This window comes from Candoia aspera, chromosome 1 (assembly GCF_035149785.1).
Source record: "Candoia aspera isolate rCanAsp1 chromosome 1, rCanAsp1.hap2, whole genome shotgun sequence".
Lineage (NCBI taxonomy): Eukaryota > Metazoa > Chordata > Lepidosauria > Squamata > Boidae > Candoia > Candoia aspera.
In genome coordinates this window covers 277,493,010-277,509,450 of record NC_086153.1, presented here as the reverse complement: position 1 = coordinate 277,509,450, position 16,441 = coordinate 277,493,010, and the positions used below count along the sequence as shown (strand labels likewise).

Below are 16,441 nucleotides of genomic sequence, written 5' to 3'. Positions count from 1 at the left end.
CTGAAAAGTCATATTTTGACTTTTTAAAGGTGTTATGTCATATTTCTCCTTAATTTTGTAACAAACGTCATATTTTGGTCATTGGTAACCCTCCTGATAAGCCAGCAAGTTCGAGCCAGCAAAGAAAGTGAGAATTTGCCTGTTTTTTTTCTTTTTCTTATTCACTCCCCAACTAAGGGAGGTGTGTCTTTGTGCGTGTGTGAGAGAGAGAGAGAGAGAGAAAGAGAGAGGTGGGAACAAAGGCTTCTCCCCTGACCAGGCCTGAAAAAAAAAGGTGAGAATTTGCCTGTTTTGTTTTCTTTTTCTTATTTGCTCCCCAACTCAGAGGTGTGTGTGAAGAAGGAAGGGAAAGGGAAAAGGGTTCTCCACTGACCAGGCCTGAAAAAAAGGTGAGAAATTGCCTGTTTTTTCTTTTTCTTATTTGCTCCCCAACTCAGGGCGATTTCTCTCTCTCTCTCTCTCTCTCTCTCTCTCTCTCTCTGTGTGTGTGTGTGTGTGTAAGAGAGGGAGTGCAGCCTTTTTGAAAATGACTTCAGGCAGAGGCTTCTCCCCTGACCAGGCCTGAAAAAAAGAGTGAGAATTTCCCTATTTTTTTGTCTTATTTGCTCCCCAACTGAGATGTTCGTGTGTTTGAGGTGGTGGAGTCATGTGAGAGCTGCAATCTGATTTCAACATGCCTAAAAGTAGATGTTCAGTGAGTGTGAAATTATGGTGTCTTGTTCAAGAATTTGGGAAGCAGATTTTCAGTAGTGATGGTGATGTTTTGTTTTGTAAATTGTGTGAAGTTAAGGTATCAACCCAAAAGTGTTTTAATATTCAACAACGTGACACCATGAAACACAAGAGTTATTTAGCAAGATTTACCCTCACTGAGAACAGGCAATGTCTCCTTTTCAAGAGAGCTTCTTCTTCTACTGCAGGTTCCTCAAATACCCAGTCAGAATTTTGTAAGGAGCTCTGTACAATGATGGTTACTTCAGATATTCCCCTAAGGAAATTAGGTAAAATGCCTCAGGCATTTTTTGGAGAAGTACACCAGTCACCTGATTCCAAATGAAGCAGCTGTAAGGAAAAATTACATCTCTGCCTGCTATGAAGATGTGTTAGCAAAGATAAGATCTGCTGTTGACAACAAGAAGATATGGGTTTCAATAGATGAAACAAGTGATGTAAATGGAGGATATGTAGCCAGTGTTGTTATTGGCACTCTGAAATGTGACAAGCCTGGTGAAGTATTTCTTCTAACATGTGAAACTCTACAAAAAGTAAACAATTCCACTATTGCTATGCTCTTTGGCGATTCTATGAAACTACTCTTGCCAGATGGTGTAAAAAGGGGAAATATCCTTCTCTTTGTAACAGATGCTGCTCCATACGTGACTAAAGCAGCCAAGGGACTTAAACTTCTTTATCCAAAAATGATCCATATCACATGCCTTGCACGTGGTTTACACAGAGTGGCCAAAGAGATTCAAAGCAACTATCCTGATGTAGATAAGATAATTTTGAATGGGAAAAAAAATGTTCTTTAAAGCTCCACTTCAGTACAAAAGTTCAAAGAAATTGCTCCTACTTTGGCTCTCCCTCCCCAACCTGTCGTAATACTTGACTGGATGTGGCTATGTATTATTTCACAAATTATGCTTCCTTGCAGTGGATAGTTAAAGAATTTGGCTGTTGTGAATCTTCCTCCATCAAGATTGTGCAAGATTCCTTTTTTGAAACCTTGGCTGGAAACTTAGCATATATAGGATCTAACCTCAGCGATTATCAAGAGCAATCACCTGCCTTGAAACTGTAGGAATAGAACTTAGTGATGCACTGAGGATTGTAAAACAAACAGAGTGATTTAAAGCAAGCAAAGGGGAACGTAGTTGAAAAAATTAGTGATAAACTGCAAAGAGTGCTGCAATCTAACCTTGGTTATTCAACACTTTGCAAAATAAGTAACGTTCTAAATGGACTTGAAGCAAAATTTGAAGACTTCGAGCCAGAATTTTCTCCAGATGAGTTTCCTTTTTTCAAATTTGTTCCTATAACTTCTTGTGATGTCGAATGGAGTTTCTCCAGATACAAGAACATAGTGGTGGACAACAGAAGGAGCTCTGAGCTTGATAACCTCAAGATGCACATGGTCATCCAATGTAATTCTGCTGTTAATGAAAACTAATCCAGGCATGACCATTTTACTCTCAAAATGTTCATCTGATTCCTTCAATACTAGCACTTCTGCACTGGAAGTGAAGAATAAACCTTTTAATTTTTGTGTGTGTGTGTAAGCACAGATTTTTAAAAATTGGGTGCTAATATCAGAAAAATTGTAAAGTCATATTTTTGCTTTAAAAGTCATATTTTTGGTTTAATTGGTCATATTTAAATGGTTTTAAGGTAATAAATGCTTGCATATTTCTAACATTTTTAGGTCATAGAAATCCTTGCCCTAGTGATGACTCATGGTGGGTCTAAACCAAAAGAAGGACCTTGAGAGAAACTATGCATTTTTGATGCATGGTCTGATAGAAGCTTATCCTAATTGATGTGCATATGTAGTTCTAGGTATCCTAAGTCATACTCTGAGCAATATGTACATGAAGACATTGAGAGAAGTAATCTACCAGCATGGGGTGAAGTATCATCAATATGCCAGTGATATCCAGCTGTATATCTTCACTTTGGGCCAGGCAGGAAATGCTGTCAAGGTCTTGACCCAGTCCCTGGAGGCTGTTTGGATCTGGATGGAGAAAACCAGGATCACACCTAATTCCAGCAAGATGGAATGACTGTGGATTCCAGAAATAGTCCATCATTATTTCTAGAGGGGGTTGCACTCTCCCAGACTGAGTTGATGTGCTTGCAATTTAGAGGTCCAAGCAAATTCTAGACCAGCAGGTGGAGACCATGGTCAAGAGGCGTTTGCACAATTATATCTGTGTACCAGCTGTAGTTCTTCATGGAACAGGAAGCTTGCTTTATGCAGAGCAGCTCTTGAAGACCATTTGGAAGTTTTTCTATCCATAGTCATTGATTTGCTCTTTGATACTTATCATTACACATTCATCTTTTTAGTACAACAATGGGCATGATTACATGTCTTTAGCTAGGTTGAGTAATGCCTATGTTTTTTTCTTTTTCCCCAACAATTCTGGATCAGGACCAGTTGCTCTTCTGTGATGACTGTGACCGTGGTTACCATATGTATTGCTTAAACCCACCAGTGTCTGAACCCCCAGAAGGTATGATTGCTTATATCTATACCAATCATTTTAAGGATAAGGTTAAGCTAGCACATCAGAAACAATAGCAGAATCAATATCTTTTAAATATTCATGTAGAAGTTTTGGCAGCATCATTCCTTTCCCATAATGCTGAAACAGCTTTTTTTTTAAGCCATAGGAAAGGTATAGGGAAATCGTCTTATGTTGGGTTTGGTCTTCCTATATCATGCTTCCTATATGAAATTATAATCAAAGTAGCCTAAACAATGCAATATCATGGCAAAAAAAAAATCAGTTTAAAACATTTCCTGCTTTTTTCCAATGGTTCTGTCTTGTTTGTTTCATAGCGACAAATCTAAGAATGTCCTTAGGTCACATTTAGCTAGAGTTTCCATCCAGATATTGAAATGATTGATGGATTTGTGAAATACCAGCAGTGAACAAAGTAATAATTGGCTAATGGAAATCTGGTTTCACTGTAGTGTTCAGAAAACACGTGTTTCTCTTGCTCACTGGCAATTATCATTGATTGGGAAGGTTACTTTGATTAGAAAAAAATCTAATAGTTTACTGGCCTCTTCTGTAGAAGTTGGGACAATAATTCTTTGAAGCGTGTGATGAGGCACACAAGTGGGCCTTGGGGAAATCAGTTGATTAAATCATCAAATTCTCCTGTGAGTCCAAAGTCTCCACCCTCAGTGAATGGAGGCTGCCTGCCAAATCTATGAAAGATTTCCCTCCTACTAACAGCCTTTACTAATTTGAGTGGGTAATTCTAGTGCATCCTATGTCTGGAGTGATGCGCTTATTCATTGAGTCCTCATGCAGAGATGCAGAAGTCTGTAGTATTCCTTCAGTAGTTGTTCTGCTCATGTACAGAGTTGTGAATGCTTTTGTATAATCCAAACTGTGTAGTCTTATACATTTTAAAAGCAAACCTTTTGTGAGAACTTGAGAATGAGGTATGTTTCCTTCTTGAAACCAGAAAAATGTCCTATTTGTTGGATGTTTGTGACAGACAATAAAACTTAAGCTTGTGACAAAGGCAGGCCCATTTGTTTAAACCAAAGCAGGGACGGAACATCGGAAAATTTTAAGAGCACACAAGACAGAGAGGTGAGAAGAACTGAAGTCATGTCCCTCCCTTAACATTCACTTCATGAAGCCTCTTTCTCTGGGCACGTTTGTGATCTTGGTTGGTTCTATTCTGCTATCCAAACTCAGCTTGCACAGGTGGGGATGGGGAATATTCAGTTGATAGGTTTAACCCATCATGACTGCCTCTGTAATAAATAGACTGATCTTGGTTTAAAGGCAGACAGCTTTTTTCTAGCTGTCAAGTTGTTAGACTGTTGTGTAATCACTGCAATTGATGAAATAGAAGGACATACAAAAAATGTGTAGGAACCTCCCTCCAAATACTTCTGATGCCTTTCAAAAAAACCTCTCTTTTGATAGAAGTTGCAGGGGACAGGAGGAACTAACCTTGGCTGATCCCTAAAAGCCCCCCAGGTCTGGTTAGTACTTGGTTGGAAAGTAAAATAACAACAAAAACAAAGCAACTCATATTGTTCAAATCACACACAAACTGAACCAAGCATGTCTATCTGCAGATGTGAATATCATCTAGAATGCCTTTTGAACATCTAAACTTTTCCCTCTCTTTATTTATAGGAAGCTGGAGTTGTCATTTGTGTCAAGAACTCCTCCAAGAGAGAGCATCAGCTTTCTGCTTCCAGCCCTAGATGAGAACAAAGGATTGGGCTTATTCTTGAATCTGTAGCACCAGCACGCAATGATCATCCATCACATAAGGCTCTGTGTAACCCTAAACACACTTTTGCCCACATGAAAGGATGAACACTCAAAGAAGCATCTGTAGCATTTGCTTCTCCAGGGTTACATTTCACCAAGATTTTACCTCCTGGGTTCTACTAGAAGGAGCACACCTTTGAGGCATGGGGGAGGGTCTATGTTCCAAATGAATACTTTCCCCTGCAGTGCATGATTGCCGGTCTGTTGTAATAGATGCATATGTGTTATGATAATAGCATAAAGGGGAGCTGTTGTAACTGTTGTATTTAGACATTTAAATTGTGTGGATTGTGATTTTGGTTTGATTTATCTCCTTCCTTTCCTTCAGATAAGTCAGTATTACCCATCCCTCTAATAGCCATCCCCCCAGCCTGCCATCTTGAAGATGTGTTAGGGTTGCAGCTTCCAGAATTTCCAGCCAACATGGGCAACAGCTGGAAATAATGGGAGTTAGACTCCCAACATATTTGGAGAACATTAGATTAGTACTAGAGTGCTTTGTAATTGTTTGTGATCTAGGGCTGTGGTGGGGATATTACACATTACTTATCACTATAAGGTTCTAATGGGAAATTGCTTTTTATAAGCACTTTTTTAGAAGTAGATACAGTCAAATAATAGTATTCTGGCTGTTTACAGTTCCATAATAATAAAATCAAAATAACCCTTCACAAGGAAGCACATATACAATATCTGAGTCTTCTCCATTGCCTTAAAAATACAAACAGGTAATATTATTTCATTACTTTAATGTTTCCCATGGCTAGCCTAGATTCACATGACATAGCAAATCCAGTCTGTTGCTCTATCTAGGTAAATCACACCCCAATGAAGGAGTGCCAGACTCTCAGCAAAAAGCAAAGCTATCCAAATTGGGTTGGGAATATCATATCATTCTTTGCAGTGGCTGTCTTCTCTTCCTTTGAGGGTGAAAACTTTAAAGAAAAATCCCTGTTGTCATGATTGGGGTTAGAGTAGCCACAGACAAATGTTCATCTCCCCACCTTCTCCTTCCCTGCCTTACACTCATGGGTGCATTAGAGAAGCTTGTTTTGTGCAGGGCTACTCTAGGCTCATGTCTCTGGCAACAGAAGACTGGCAGATATGTCAACCCTCATTTGCATATTTGGGTGACATAGCTGATTTGGGGTCATTAGTTTAATCAAAAACAAATCCAGGTCTGACTAGGGTTTCAACTAATCCTCTCTAAATGCAATGGTTACTCTTTTATTTTTAGCTCACCACATATGCTGATCTCCCCTTCCTTTCAGATGAGCATGCTACACAAAGACTTATGAAATAATTGGTTATTTGAGGATGCTAAATTTATGACTGGATTCAAATATGCTAAATAAACCATGGTGGCTGGGTTAGCCAAACCAAAACCAAACAAATCACATTACTGCTTACCATACTGCATATAGTTAGTCAATAATTCTTTCGAATTATACATTCTTTGGAAAGGTTGCCCATAAACACATACAGCTCTCAGTATGTTTGGACTTCAGGACCAAATTGAAGGTGACAATGTCTTTAAATCTAGTTCTGCTCAATTTAGGAAAAAAAAGTATAAATTGTTAACAAGAGAAAGGGCATTGCAATAGTGAGTGTTAAATCTTGTCTACGACTTACCTTCCCTCGGTCTGTCTCTTTAGCCTTTTTATCCGCAGCTGACCTCTGATAGTGGTGATGCCCTTGGAGGCTAGAAAGGTATGTAGGAGGATGCTATGAAGAACTGATTGGAAAGCACTGAGAGCGTTGACATCATCCCATGCTTTATATGGGATCTAGAGAAGTGACAAAGCACAATATTTTGACTTAACGTATAGTATCTGCTTCAGGCTTGATCCTAATACTTAAAAGGAAAGCATGAGATGTGCTGAATACAGGCATCCCGTATAGTGCCCAAATTATAGAAAAGTGTCATATTGAGTTAGATCATTTAATAGTCTTACCTGTTCTGATTGGCAGTTTTTCAAGATTAAAACCAAAATTTTCCCAATTCTCTATATGGAGTGCCAAAGATTGAATCTGAGCCCTGTTGCATGAAAAGCATGTGTCCTCCACCACCAGTACAAAGTGCCAGCAAATTAAGCCCATACTTAACTTTATTCTATAAAGCAGGGATGAACAATGATTCAGCTGAAGTGCTCTTCGATTGGTGCAGAGGCTGTTCCCCTCCAACCCCCCATCCCCATTTTTAGGCTTAACGTGCGATTTTAAGTTGCAATCTAAAATGCTTATAATTGACATGCAGTTAGGCCCCCTAAGGCCATTTTGGTTTTCATTCTTTGTGGTGGAATGGTAAGTGGGAAAAAAAAGAGGGGGAAGGGTGGGTGGGGTACAGACACCTGACCCTGTCCACAATGGTTCCAACCCCAATTTTAAGAAGAATCAAAAAAGCCAGACACTGGAAAGCAAGGGCCAACTTTTTTTGTAGTGGCTTGGAAAGCTGGAAAAAAAAAAGATTGCTAGATGACTGAGGAAATCATTCAACATTATGTGATGCACAAATGTAGGTTAACTGGGTCCTGAGTCAGGCTGGAATTGAGATCAGGAAAAAAAGGGGGGGGATACTTAAAGGGGAAAGTATTGGTAGTAACTGTGGCCTGTAATATACAACATAAAATACGTTTTGAAGAATTGAATATGAAAGTGCAATAATTCCCCCACTCCAGAAATGAGGGTACAGTACATCTAAGGTTAAACATGTTTATATTATGTTGATTTCAGTTGTAAACTTTTCCTGGATAAAGGTGAGTTTTGCAGCCTCATTTTGAGTATGTTTATTCAAGATGTTCCACTAAGTTCAGTGGGACTGATTTCAATATTCCATTTGTAAGCCATTACTTTATTCTAAGCAACTTTTGTTACATTCCAGGACTTGCAACCTCAAGTGTTTTTGTAGTGCTGAACCAGTAGATACAGCTGAACTGGCAACAATTTCTGTTTCCACACATATCTACATACCCATCACATTATTCCTTTTTAGGTTAAGCAACGTAATGCACAGCATAAAAAGCCTAAGAAATGAAAGGCATGGAAAAGAAAAGAAATAAAACTAGTTTCTGCCAATACCATTCACTACGTCTCTCCTTAGTTCTCCATCCTCACAAGCCATCCTTGCTTCCATCACATCCATACACAGCTTCATACATTGCCAATGATTCATTAAAATTCTCACCTCTCTTTTTAAGGATCTTACTAACTCCATTGATCTTCAACTTTCTCTCTCTTCCTCTTGATCCATTCACTTTGGGTTGACTAAATCACTTCAAACTGCTTCTTTGGTACTGGTTACTCATTTTCTATTCAATCTACATTCATTCTTGACCCTATCTCTTCTCGTTTTAATAAACACTCTTAAGCACCTCATTCCCACTGCACTCAGCTTTTATGTTTCCACTGGCATACCCAACTCCCACATAATAAATGAGCAGAAGCACATTTTTTCAGCCATTTTTGTTTCTTTCAAGAAACATCAATTCTTCACAACAAATCACAGACTATTCACTATGTTTCCATTAATATTTGCATGTAATTTTTTCCATTTCCCAACCTACAGTAAACATTCTACCAAGGTACACACATCCATCTATTTGCTCTACATGCCCTGTCATCTAAAGTCTGTATTAAATGTGGAGATTAATTAGCTAGATTAGATAATCATGTCATTCCAACAGGTCATTGTTGAACAGAAAATATGTCTCAGGAACATGTTTGCTGAAGCAATGCAGAGACTGCATTTGGAAAATTTATACACATAGAATCTTCTCCCCCAAAGTAAGCATCTGAATATTTAATTGTCAAATGTACTGTATATACATTTAACGTTATTTCTCAACAAATGCAAACAACATGGCTTTATTCCCCTGAAATGCTTACCTAAGTCTAGATACAGGTACTGTGTTGTTGGTACACAAAACCAGGGTCAATTCCCACAGTCAACTAGCCCCAAGGGGATTAGTATAGGCCCAAACTGCTCAACTATGGCATAGACCAACTCCAAGTTATGGGAACATTAAAATCCAGTAACTTAGCTTGCTTTGCTTACCTAGTTGTTGAAGGCTGTTGGTGAGATAGAGCTGAAATGCAAGCCACAAAACTCACTATTAAGGTCTGGTAAATAGAATGCACCTCCCAGACACTGACTGACTGCAGGGTTGAAACCATGCCTGCTGCTGTCTACTGGCCAATGGGGAATGAGGTCATTAAGCCTCGTCAGCATTCCCCTGATGCATGGTCTCATGGAATACCAGCCACTTCCTGGAGAAACTTTTGACCCAGGTAATGTGATTGTATGGTATCAGAACCACCAGTAAAGAACTGCGACTGGGTCCATAGCTTGTTGTGGGTTGGGCATATTGTACAAACAGGGCCAGAGTTCCTTTTTTAAAAATGCTTTGTTATTTGCAGCCTATGTAAATATTTAAAGTTACTTCAGTATGGTTAAATTTGATCCATTGCACAACCAATTACACATTTGAGTTTCCTGAACTAGCAAGATATAAGCAAGTTTATAAAAGACAAAATTGTTTCAAAATTATGAATAGTGTTGGATGATAAGGTCACACATTGTTACACATACTTTGTCTCTGAAAGCTGCTTGGGTCCTTAGTGGAAGCACTGCAAGCAGAACACATAAATTATTATTATCTATTAAAGGCCAAAGCACAGTTAGCTTGCCAAAATTAGGGCTGCGATACTCCACATATACTCATGTGTGAGCTCCATTGATTTTAATAGGACCACAGTGAATTCAAGCCAGAATATGAAGTGCTTAGACTATGAATGATATTATTAGCTCCTGGACCAGTGTTTCAAAATGACAATGCTACAGTGCATTGCCAATATATCACAATGGCCTTGTGTAAGCTGGTCACACAAGGTCAAAGCCATCTGCAGAACTGAATGTCTATTCATTTTTTTGCATTAGCATTCTAAGCCCTGAAAAAAGTCTTTCACTAGCAAGCACAGAATATGGGGGTATAATGTCTGCATTTGTTTGACCAGCCCTGCTGGACTTTGACTTAAACTGCTGCTTCTACATATGAAAAAGCCCTGCTTCATGAGAACTGGCTCTTACATGCAAGACATTTTGAGGGAGGTGCAGTTTTAGGAATTTCACAGTGAACATTCAATGCTTTTTCAAGGGGAGCAAATCCTGTGGGTCAGTCTAATCAAACTGATGGCGTTTGTTTGTTTCGGTCTTCTGGGTGAAAGCAGGATTATAAACTGGAGTTCAGACTGGCTAAATCTGCTTTATTTAGTGAATTAATTACTAATGATGACCTCAAAGCCAATCATCTAATTATTTCTCAGGGCAGCCACCAATCTAAAAATCTGAACATGCAATGGTGGTGGCACAAAACATACCCACATGTGTGCTTGCACACAAACACACAAGTCCTTCCAGGGAAATTGATCCAGGAAGGAAAAGATGAGCATAGTTAAAATGCATATTTAAGGCACAATCAGTGTTCAAATTAGTAGAAGTGTCACTCCTAACAAAAGCCTTTGCAAAATTACATTAGAAATTCTTCTGTGACAAAGGAGCGGCTGGAGAGAGAGAGATGCAAGATGCAATTATGGTGGCATTCATAGAAATGATTGTTTAGAAAAGGTCTTTGATTTAGTGCCTTCGTGTGTATGTGTTAGTGCCAGGGAGAAGGGGAGAGATTGGCAATTGGCAGGGTCATTTTCATCTCGGTTCTTCTCTTCCAACAAAAAGAGAGAAAATGTCAAAATCCCCTTCAGTGAATAAGTAATTTAAGCAAGCCATATGAAACCTCACCTTGCCGGTGCTCACGGCTAAGAACGGGATGCAGCAGCCCAGCTTGCTAAAAAGGGGCCTCTATAACAAGAGGCTCCTTTTTAATGGATGAAAAACAAACTGCTGGATGAAAGACGGAGGTTATGTAGCACTTTTCATACTGGATCTTACAGTGGCGATAGACAAAGTGGAGAAATAGAGAACTAGAATAGCTCAGCCCCAACCCTGCTGCCAGCCAGCTTCAGCAGCACGCTGTTTTCTATTTCCAAGACTAAGTGCATGCAATGGGAGCTCCATTGGCTCTGACCAGCTCAGGCAGCAAAGCCGTTCAATTTCCTATTCTGTAGTGACCTTCAGTTACAGAATGGATGTGCTTATGGTGAATAAGAAAGGGGCCTGGAATTAATCCAGGAAGGCAGATAGGTGGTGTGCACGCGTGCGTGTACGTGCGCCTGCATGTGCATGTTGTTTCTTTGCATCTCCCAGCTGATTCCAGAGCTTAGGACTTAACAGCTGCAGTTGTCTGGCAGAATTAATTCCTTCCGAGCCTTAGCTTCCCTCCCCCTTGTTTCCTCCAGGCCTTCTTAAGCTGAAGTGTGAAGGTGCCTGGCAACACAATTTCCTCCATGGATTTGGGCAACTCATGACCGTTTTTTCAGAGGTGGCAGCTTTTGATGCTGCTGCTGCTTTGACAAAAGTCAGAATACTCTCTTTCAGAAGAAGATGCTCGCTTTCCATACTAACCTGCCCAGGGTTTCTCAACAAGCTGGGTCTTGCATTTAAAAACTTGGGTAGCTGATCCAAGCCCCGGAAAAAACAGCTAGTCTCAGAGGTACGCCCGGCTGAGAATTCACAGGCTAAACTTTATGCAATTAGCATTGTTAATGTTTACTCTGAGTTAGCACAGCTGCGTAAGTCTCATTAAAATATTCTCTAGGGAGGAGTGGGGGAAGCAGGCAGTGCTTAAGGTACAAACTTTCTTCCCTATAAAAATACTTACCTGATGTAATGGCAGATGCATATGGTTAAATATCTTGAACGGTGAAGCATGGAAAAAATACATATTTTATCCCATGGCTGGAAAGTGGCAGTGTGTCAGGAGTGACAGCTTGTGGAATAACGTGTGCTTAATAAACTGGGAGGAACTGGATAAATTCTTTAAAATTCACATTTCTGTTATCAGGACCTTGCAATTTCAATACAGAGCTATAGAAGCAAGAGAAGTCGCACTAACAGAAAGATGTATTGCAGGAGGTGCGAACCCCCCCATCCCTTGACCTTAGGTAGGAAATAAATTTTTGATTGATCCAGGATAAAATCCTTAAGTCAAAGACCATTTGGCATCGTTTTCATCTTAGCTCCCCTGTGTCTTCTATTGTGATGACACAATAAGAAACTATCTTATGCCACAACTGTTATGTGCCCCAGCAACTGTTCTTTAGTACTCATCCTATAAGCAGCCCTCAAGATAAAATGGAGTCAGGGGACTTCAGTGGACACTGACATACAGAAAGCCGCCTTATACAAAGCAGATCGTTAGTTTTTCTAGCACAGTAATGGTGTTGCAATAGGCACCAGTTCTGTGGTGTTTCAGACAAAGGTCTTCTCTCCACTCTATTTCGGAGGTGCCAGAAATTGAACTGGGAAATTTCTTCAAGACAAACACGTGTTTTATCCCTGAACTACAACATGAAGGACCCACTGTTCTCATTCCAGACAGCTTGTTCAGAAGGATACCGTGATCGATGCTGTTGAAAGCATCTCAAGGTTCCGGGAGACGTAGCAAGGTTGTATGGTCCCAATCTTTCTCCTGGCATTTCAGTGATTGATTGAAATGTTTCCCAGTAACCGTATCCAGGAGAGACTGAAGTAGCATGACAACCATCTGAAAACCTATTCCAAGAAAGGGTATTGCATGCTCATTAAAAAGAAGTTCAGTTTACTGCACAGAAGTCTGGAAGGCCTGCACTAGGAGTCATCTTGGTGCAAAATCCCATTATAATCTCATGCAAAAGCACCTGAGGGCATTCCAGGGTCTGGAAGTCAGTTTCATCCCAGTCACACATGCTGAAGGGAAGATCAAAAATAGAAGTGTAATGTTCGGATTGTTAGGCATGTAACTCTGGACCAGGTTTGGAGAAAGTTGAATGCACTTGCTTTCTGTTCTTGTATTTCCCCTGCCTGGTGCTGTTATGTAGACCTTGGCCAAACAGCTTGGCTCTGACTTTCTCTGTTGTTCCAGAAGGCATCAAAACAAAACAGAATTTGAAAGCTGCTGGGAGCAGGCATAAGAATAGCCTTGAGGTTATTATTTCCTCTATCTCCTTCATTTATTAAGTTAAGGTGCATGTGCTTCCTCCACTGATTCGATTAAAATAAATCTTTGGGAATTTCTAGTAACTAGCTACATATATCTGATTGTAAGCCTCTATCCTGCTAGTAAGTCCACAGATCTTGATAGGAAGTATAGATCAGCCTTGCAGTGTTTCTATAACTCAGAGATCAAGCTCATCAGAATCACATATGAGAGCCCTTATTATTGCCTCCAATTATTCCTTTTATTTCTAGAACTTTTATCTTTTAAGCAGATCTGAAAGCAATCAAGGAAACCTCCTTGTGGTTCTTTTGACTGCACCAGATTCATTTATTTTTCCTTTTGTTCTGACTCATTCTAGGCATAGATGTGGAGGTATTAAGTCCTTTGTTGCTTTTGCCCACGACACTATAACTGCCCCTCAGCCAGGCCAGTAGTTAATGCTTTGCTCTCTCCCTCTGGCTTTACCTAGTTTTTGTCTTTGTTTGAGCCAGTTTTTTTTTTACGCTTGTATCTGCCTGGATACATCCCTGCAGTTTTCTTGGCAAGGTTTTTTTTGGAAGTGGCTTGCCATTGCCTCCTTTCTAGGGCTGAGAGACTTTGGTGACTGGCCCAAAGTCACCCAGTTGGCTTCATGCCTAAGGCAGGACTAGAACTCACAGTCACCCAGTTTCTAGCCTGATGCCTTGACCACTACACCAAACTGGCTCTCTCCTAGGTGTTTTAGTACAATTGAATTCATTTGGTCCTCTCATGATTCTTAGGAACCAGAACAGAGACAATGCTAACCTGATGCTGAGACCAATATCCTATGCTTCTGTCCCAGAATAATTTGTTGACCAATTCAGACAAAACCACTTTTTATTATTATTTTATTTTTTATCCTACCTTTATTATTTTTATAAATAACTCAAGGAGGGGAACATACCTATTACCCCTTCCTCCTCCTAGTTTCCCCAGAACAACCACCCTGTGAGGTGGATTGGGCTGAGAGAGAACAACTGGCCCAAGGTCACCCAGCCAGCTTTCGTGCCTAAGGCGGGACTAGAACTCTCAGTCTCCTGGTTTCTAGCCTGGAGCCTTAACCGCTAGAGCAAACTGGCTCAGTTTGCTTTTTGGATCTTGTATAAGCCAATAAGGCATCTACTAAATGCTACATATGGTGCCAGGAGAAAATCATACTTTTGAACCTTGGGATCAGTTATCTTGGTGGTCAAGCAGGAAAAGTTATTTGAAACATCAAGTCAGTTTTGAGTATTGGCCAATTTAACAACCTGACTGTAGCTGAGTTGCCAATCAGCAGCTTTACCCACTTGGTATTCCCATCATCACTATCAGAATTTCAACGTGTTTCAGAAAAGCTGTGTGTTGGGTTCTGCCATTGTTATGAATTAAGGCCTTTAACCTTATCTCAGCTTGGATGTGATTTAAAGAGGTGCTAGAGCAGTGTTTCTCAACATTGGCAGTTTTAAAATGTGTGGACTTTAACTTGTGGACTTGAAGTCCACGCATCTTAAAGTTGTTAAGGTTGAGAAACACTGTGCTAGAGGGTAGGCAGCTTCTCCTTAATTATTTGTGAATAATTCAAAAGTGTGTATACTTGTGTTCCCCCATCTCTGGAACTGGTAATTATAAACTGTTTTTGTCCTGTTTTCTTTGTCAGTTTTGTCTCTGCAGCTCCCCATTTTCACCAGCAACTAAGTTTCCTTTGATTGATGTAGCAGCTATTTCCCACTTTTCTCTAGTGCCTCTTTCCACTCCATATTTGGGATACACTATTTTCCCCCTTTCTGTCTTTTCTATTTTTAATTCAGTATAGTTACAATAAGTGTGCCAACCTACATACTGGGGTAGGCATGCTAACTAATATATTTTTTTCCTGCAGTGTAAATTATTGCTTTCTATGTGTGTTTGTGTAGCTACAATAAACTTGTGAAACTCTCTGAATTTTAATCCTTGTCTGACTGCATCATTTCCTATCACTTTTGAATGCTTGTGCTTATTGAGCTAATAATTTCCATAATTCATAAATTTGAGTGAAATTTGAGTTAGTCATTGCTCATATTAGAGATAGATATTCCTCTAGTTTCAGTGCTTAAATTTCCTATGGCTACATTGCACCTCTGTGAGAAAATACTTTGGATATGGTTCCTGATTATATAAATGTGAATTTCTGGAAGGAGGGCTCCCAACAACTGACGTTCCTTCTGTTGGATGTATTTCCTCAAATAGATCCAACATAATTTCAAGATGAATCTTAACATATCACTGAAAATGCAAAAAATAAGCCAACAAGTAGTAGTTTTTGAGCAGAGATACTGTTCACTTAATAAACTTCATTTTATACTTTTGAAATAATTCTCCCCCCATGCAAAAGAGCACAGCTGTTTTGAGCATTTGACTCACAAGGAGAAGGAGTCCTGCTTTTGAGCCCTCAGATCAGCTGGTGCTCTCCAGAGCCTGAGGAACGATTCAGATCCTCCAGGGCACTTAATTTAGGACTGCTTTTGGTAAGGAAATGGGGACTTGGGGTGACCAAGAATGTTCTTGCTCAAGGTTTCCAGTCCTTGGGTTACTTGTAGCCCATTCCTCTAAGGCTTGGGTGCAATCCTTATAGCCTTTTCCCCCATTGCCTCTGACACTGAACGTATTAGTTGCTCCCCCCATATTGCTCAGACACTCTGGATTCTGAAGACTGGAAGCACTAGCTTATTCAGATCCAGTTTGCAGAACTTGGTGCTTGTATGCTCATTAGGGCTACTGGAGCTGGTTGCAAAACTCTGATCACTAGACGGCAGCAAAGAGTCTGGCAGAACGTCTGAACCTTGAAAAGCAGGAAGTGGCCCGTGAAAGTGCTCTCTGCTCTGGGTGTCCTAAGCTTTAGAGCAAACTCTGCTTCCAGTCACGAGCACTTCAGAATAAGAGCTGTGCAGTGCTTCAGATTTAGATATAAAAGGTATACAATATAGAACCCATCTACAACTCCATCAAGCAGGCACACTTGGGAAAGACGTATTGTACACTTTTATTGTAAACCGCCCATAGTCCCTCTGGTGGGAGGAGATGGGTGGTGACAAATTTGATGAATAAATAAATATTTAGTTTAAGGAGCTGCAGACAGGTACTTCTCTGCAACCTCACGTACTCCGAAACACTTCTCTGGAATGAAATCCAAAGCATTACACAGCCCTATTCACAACTCTCTATGTTGGCATTCCATCATGTTTTGTCAGACCTGTAATCCACTGTATGTGTGCAGTATGATGTACAAAGAACAACTTTACTTACAGGTATACAGGTAGTCCTCACTTACCCACTGCAATT

At 40.0% G+C, this 16,441-nt stretch overlaps 1 protein-coding gene across 2 annotated transcripts in view; it reads left to right on the top strand.

The window, feature by feature from the left end:
- The window catches only part of DPF3 (double PHD fingers 3), a 189,976-nt gene extending 184,689 nt beyond the window's left edge, over positions 1-5,287 (top strand). For both annotated transcript variants that reach the window (XM_063289844.1, XM_063289845.1), the window contains exons 10-11: positions 3,152-3,233; positions 4,890-5,287. In XM_063289844.1, coding sequence (XP_063145914.1) covers positions 3,152-3,233; positions 4,890-4,960 — 153 coding nt within the window. In that variant the 3' untranslated portion in view covers positions 4,961-5,287. The remainder of the gene's footprint in view (positions 1-3,151; positions 3,234-4,889) is intronic.
- Positions 5,288-16,441: the final 11,154 nt, after the last annotated feature.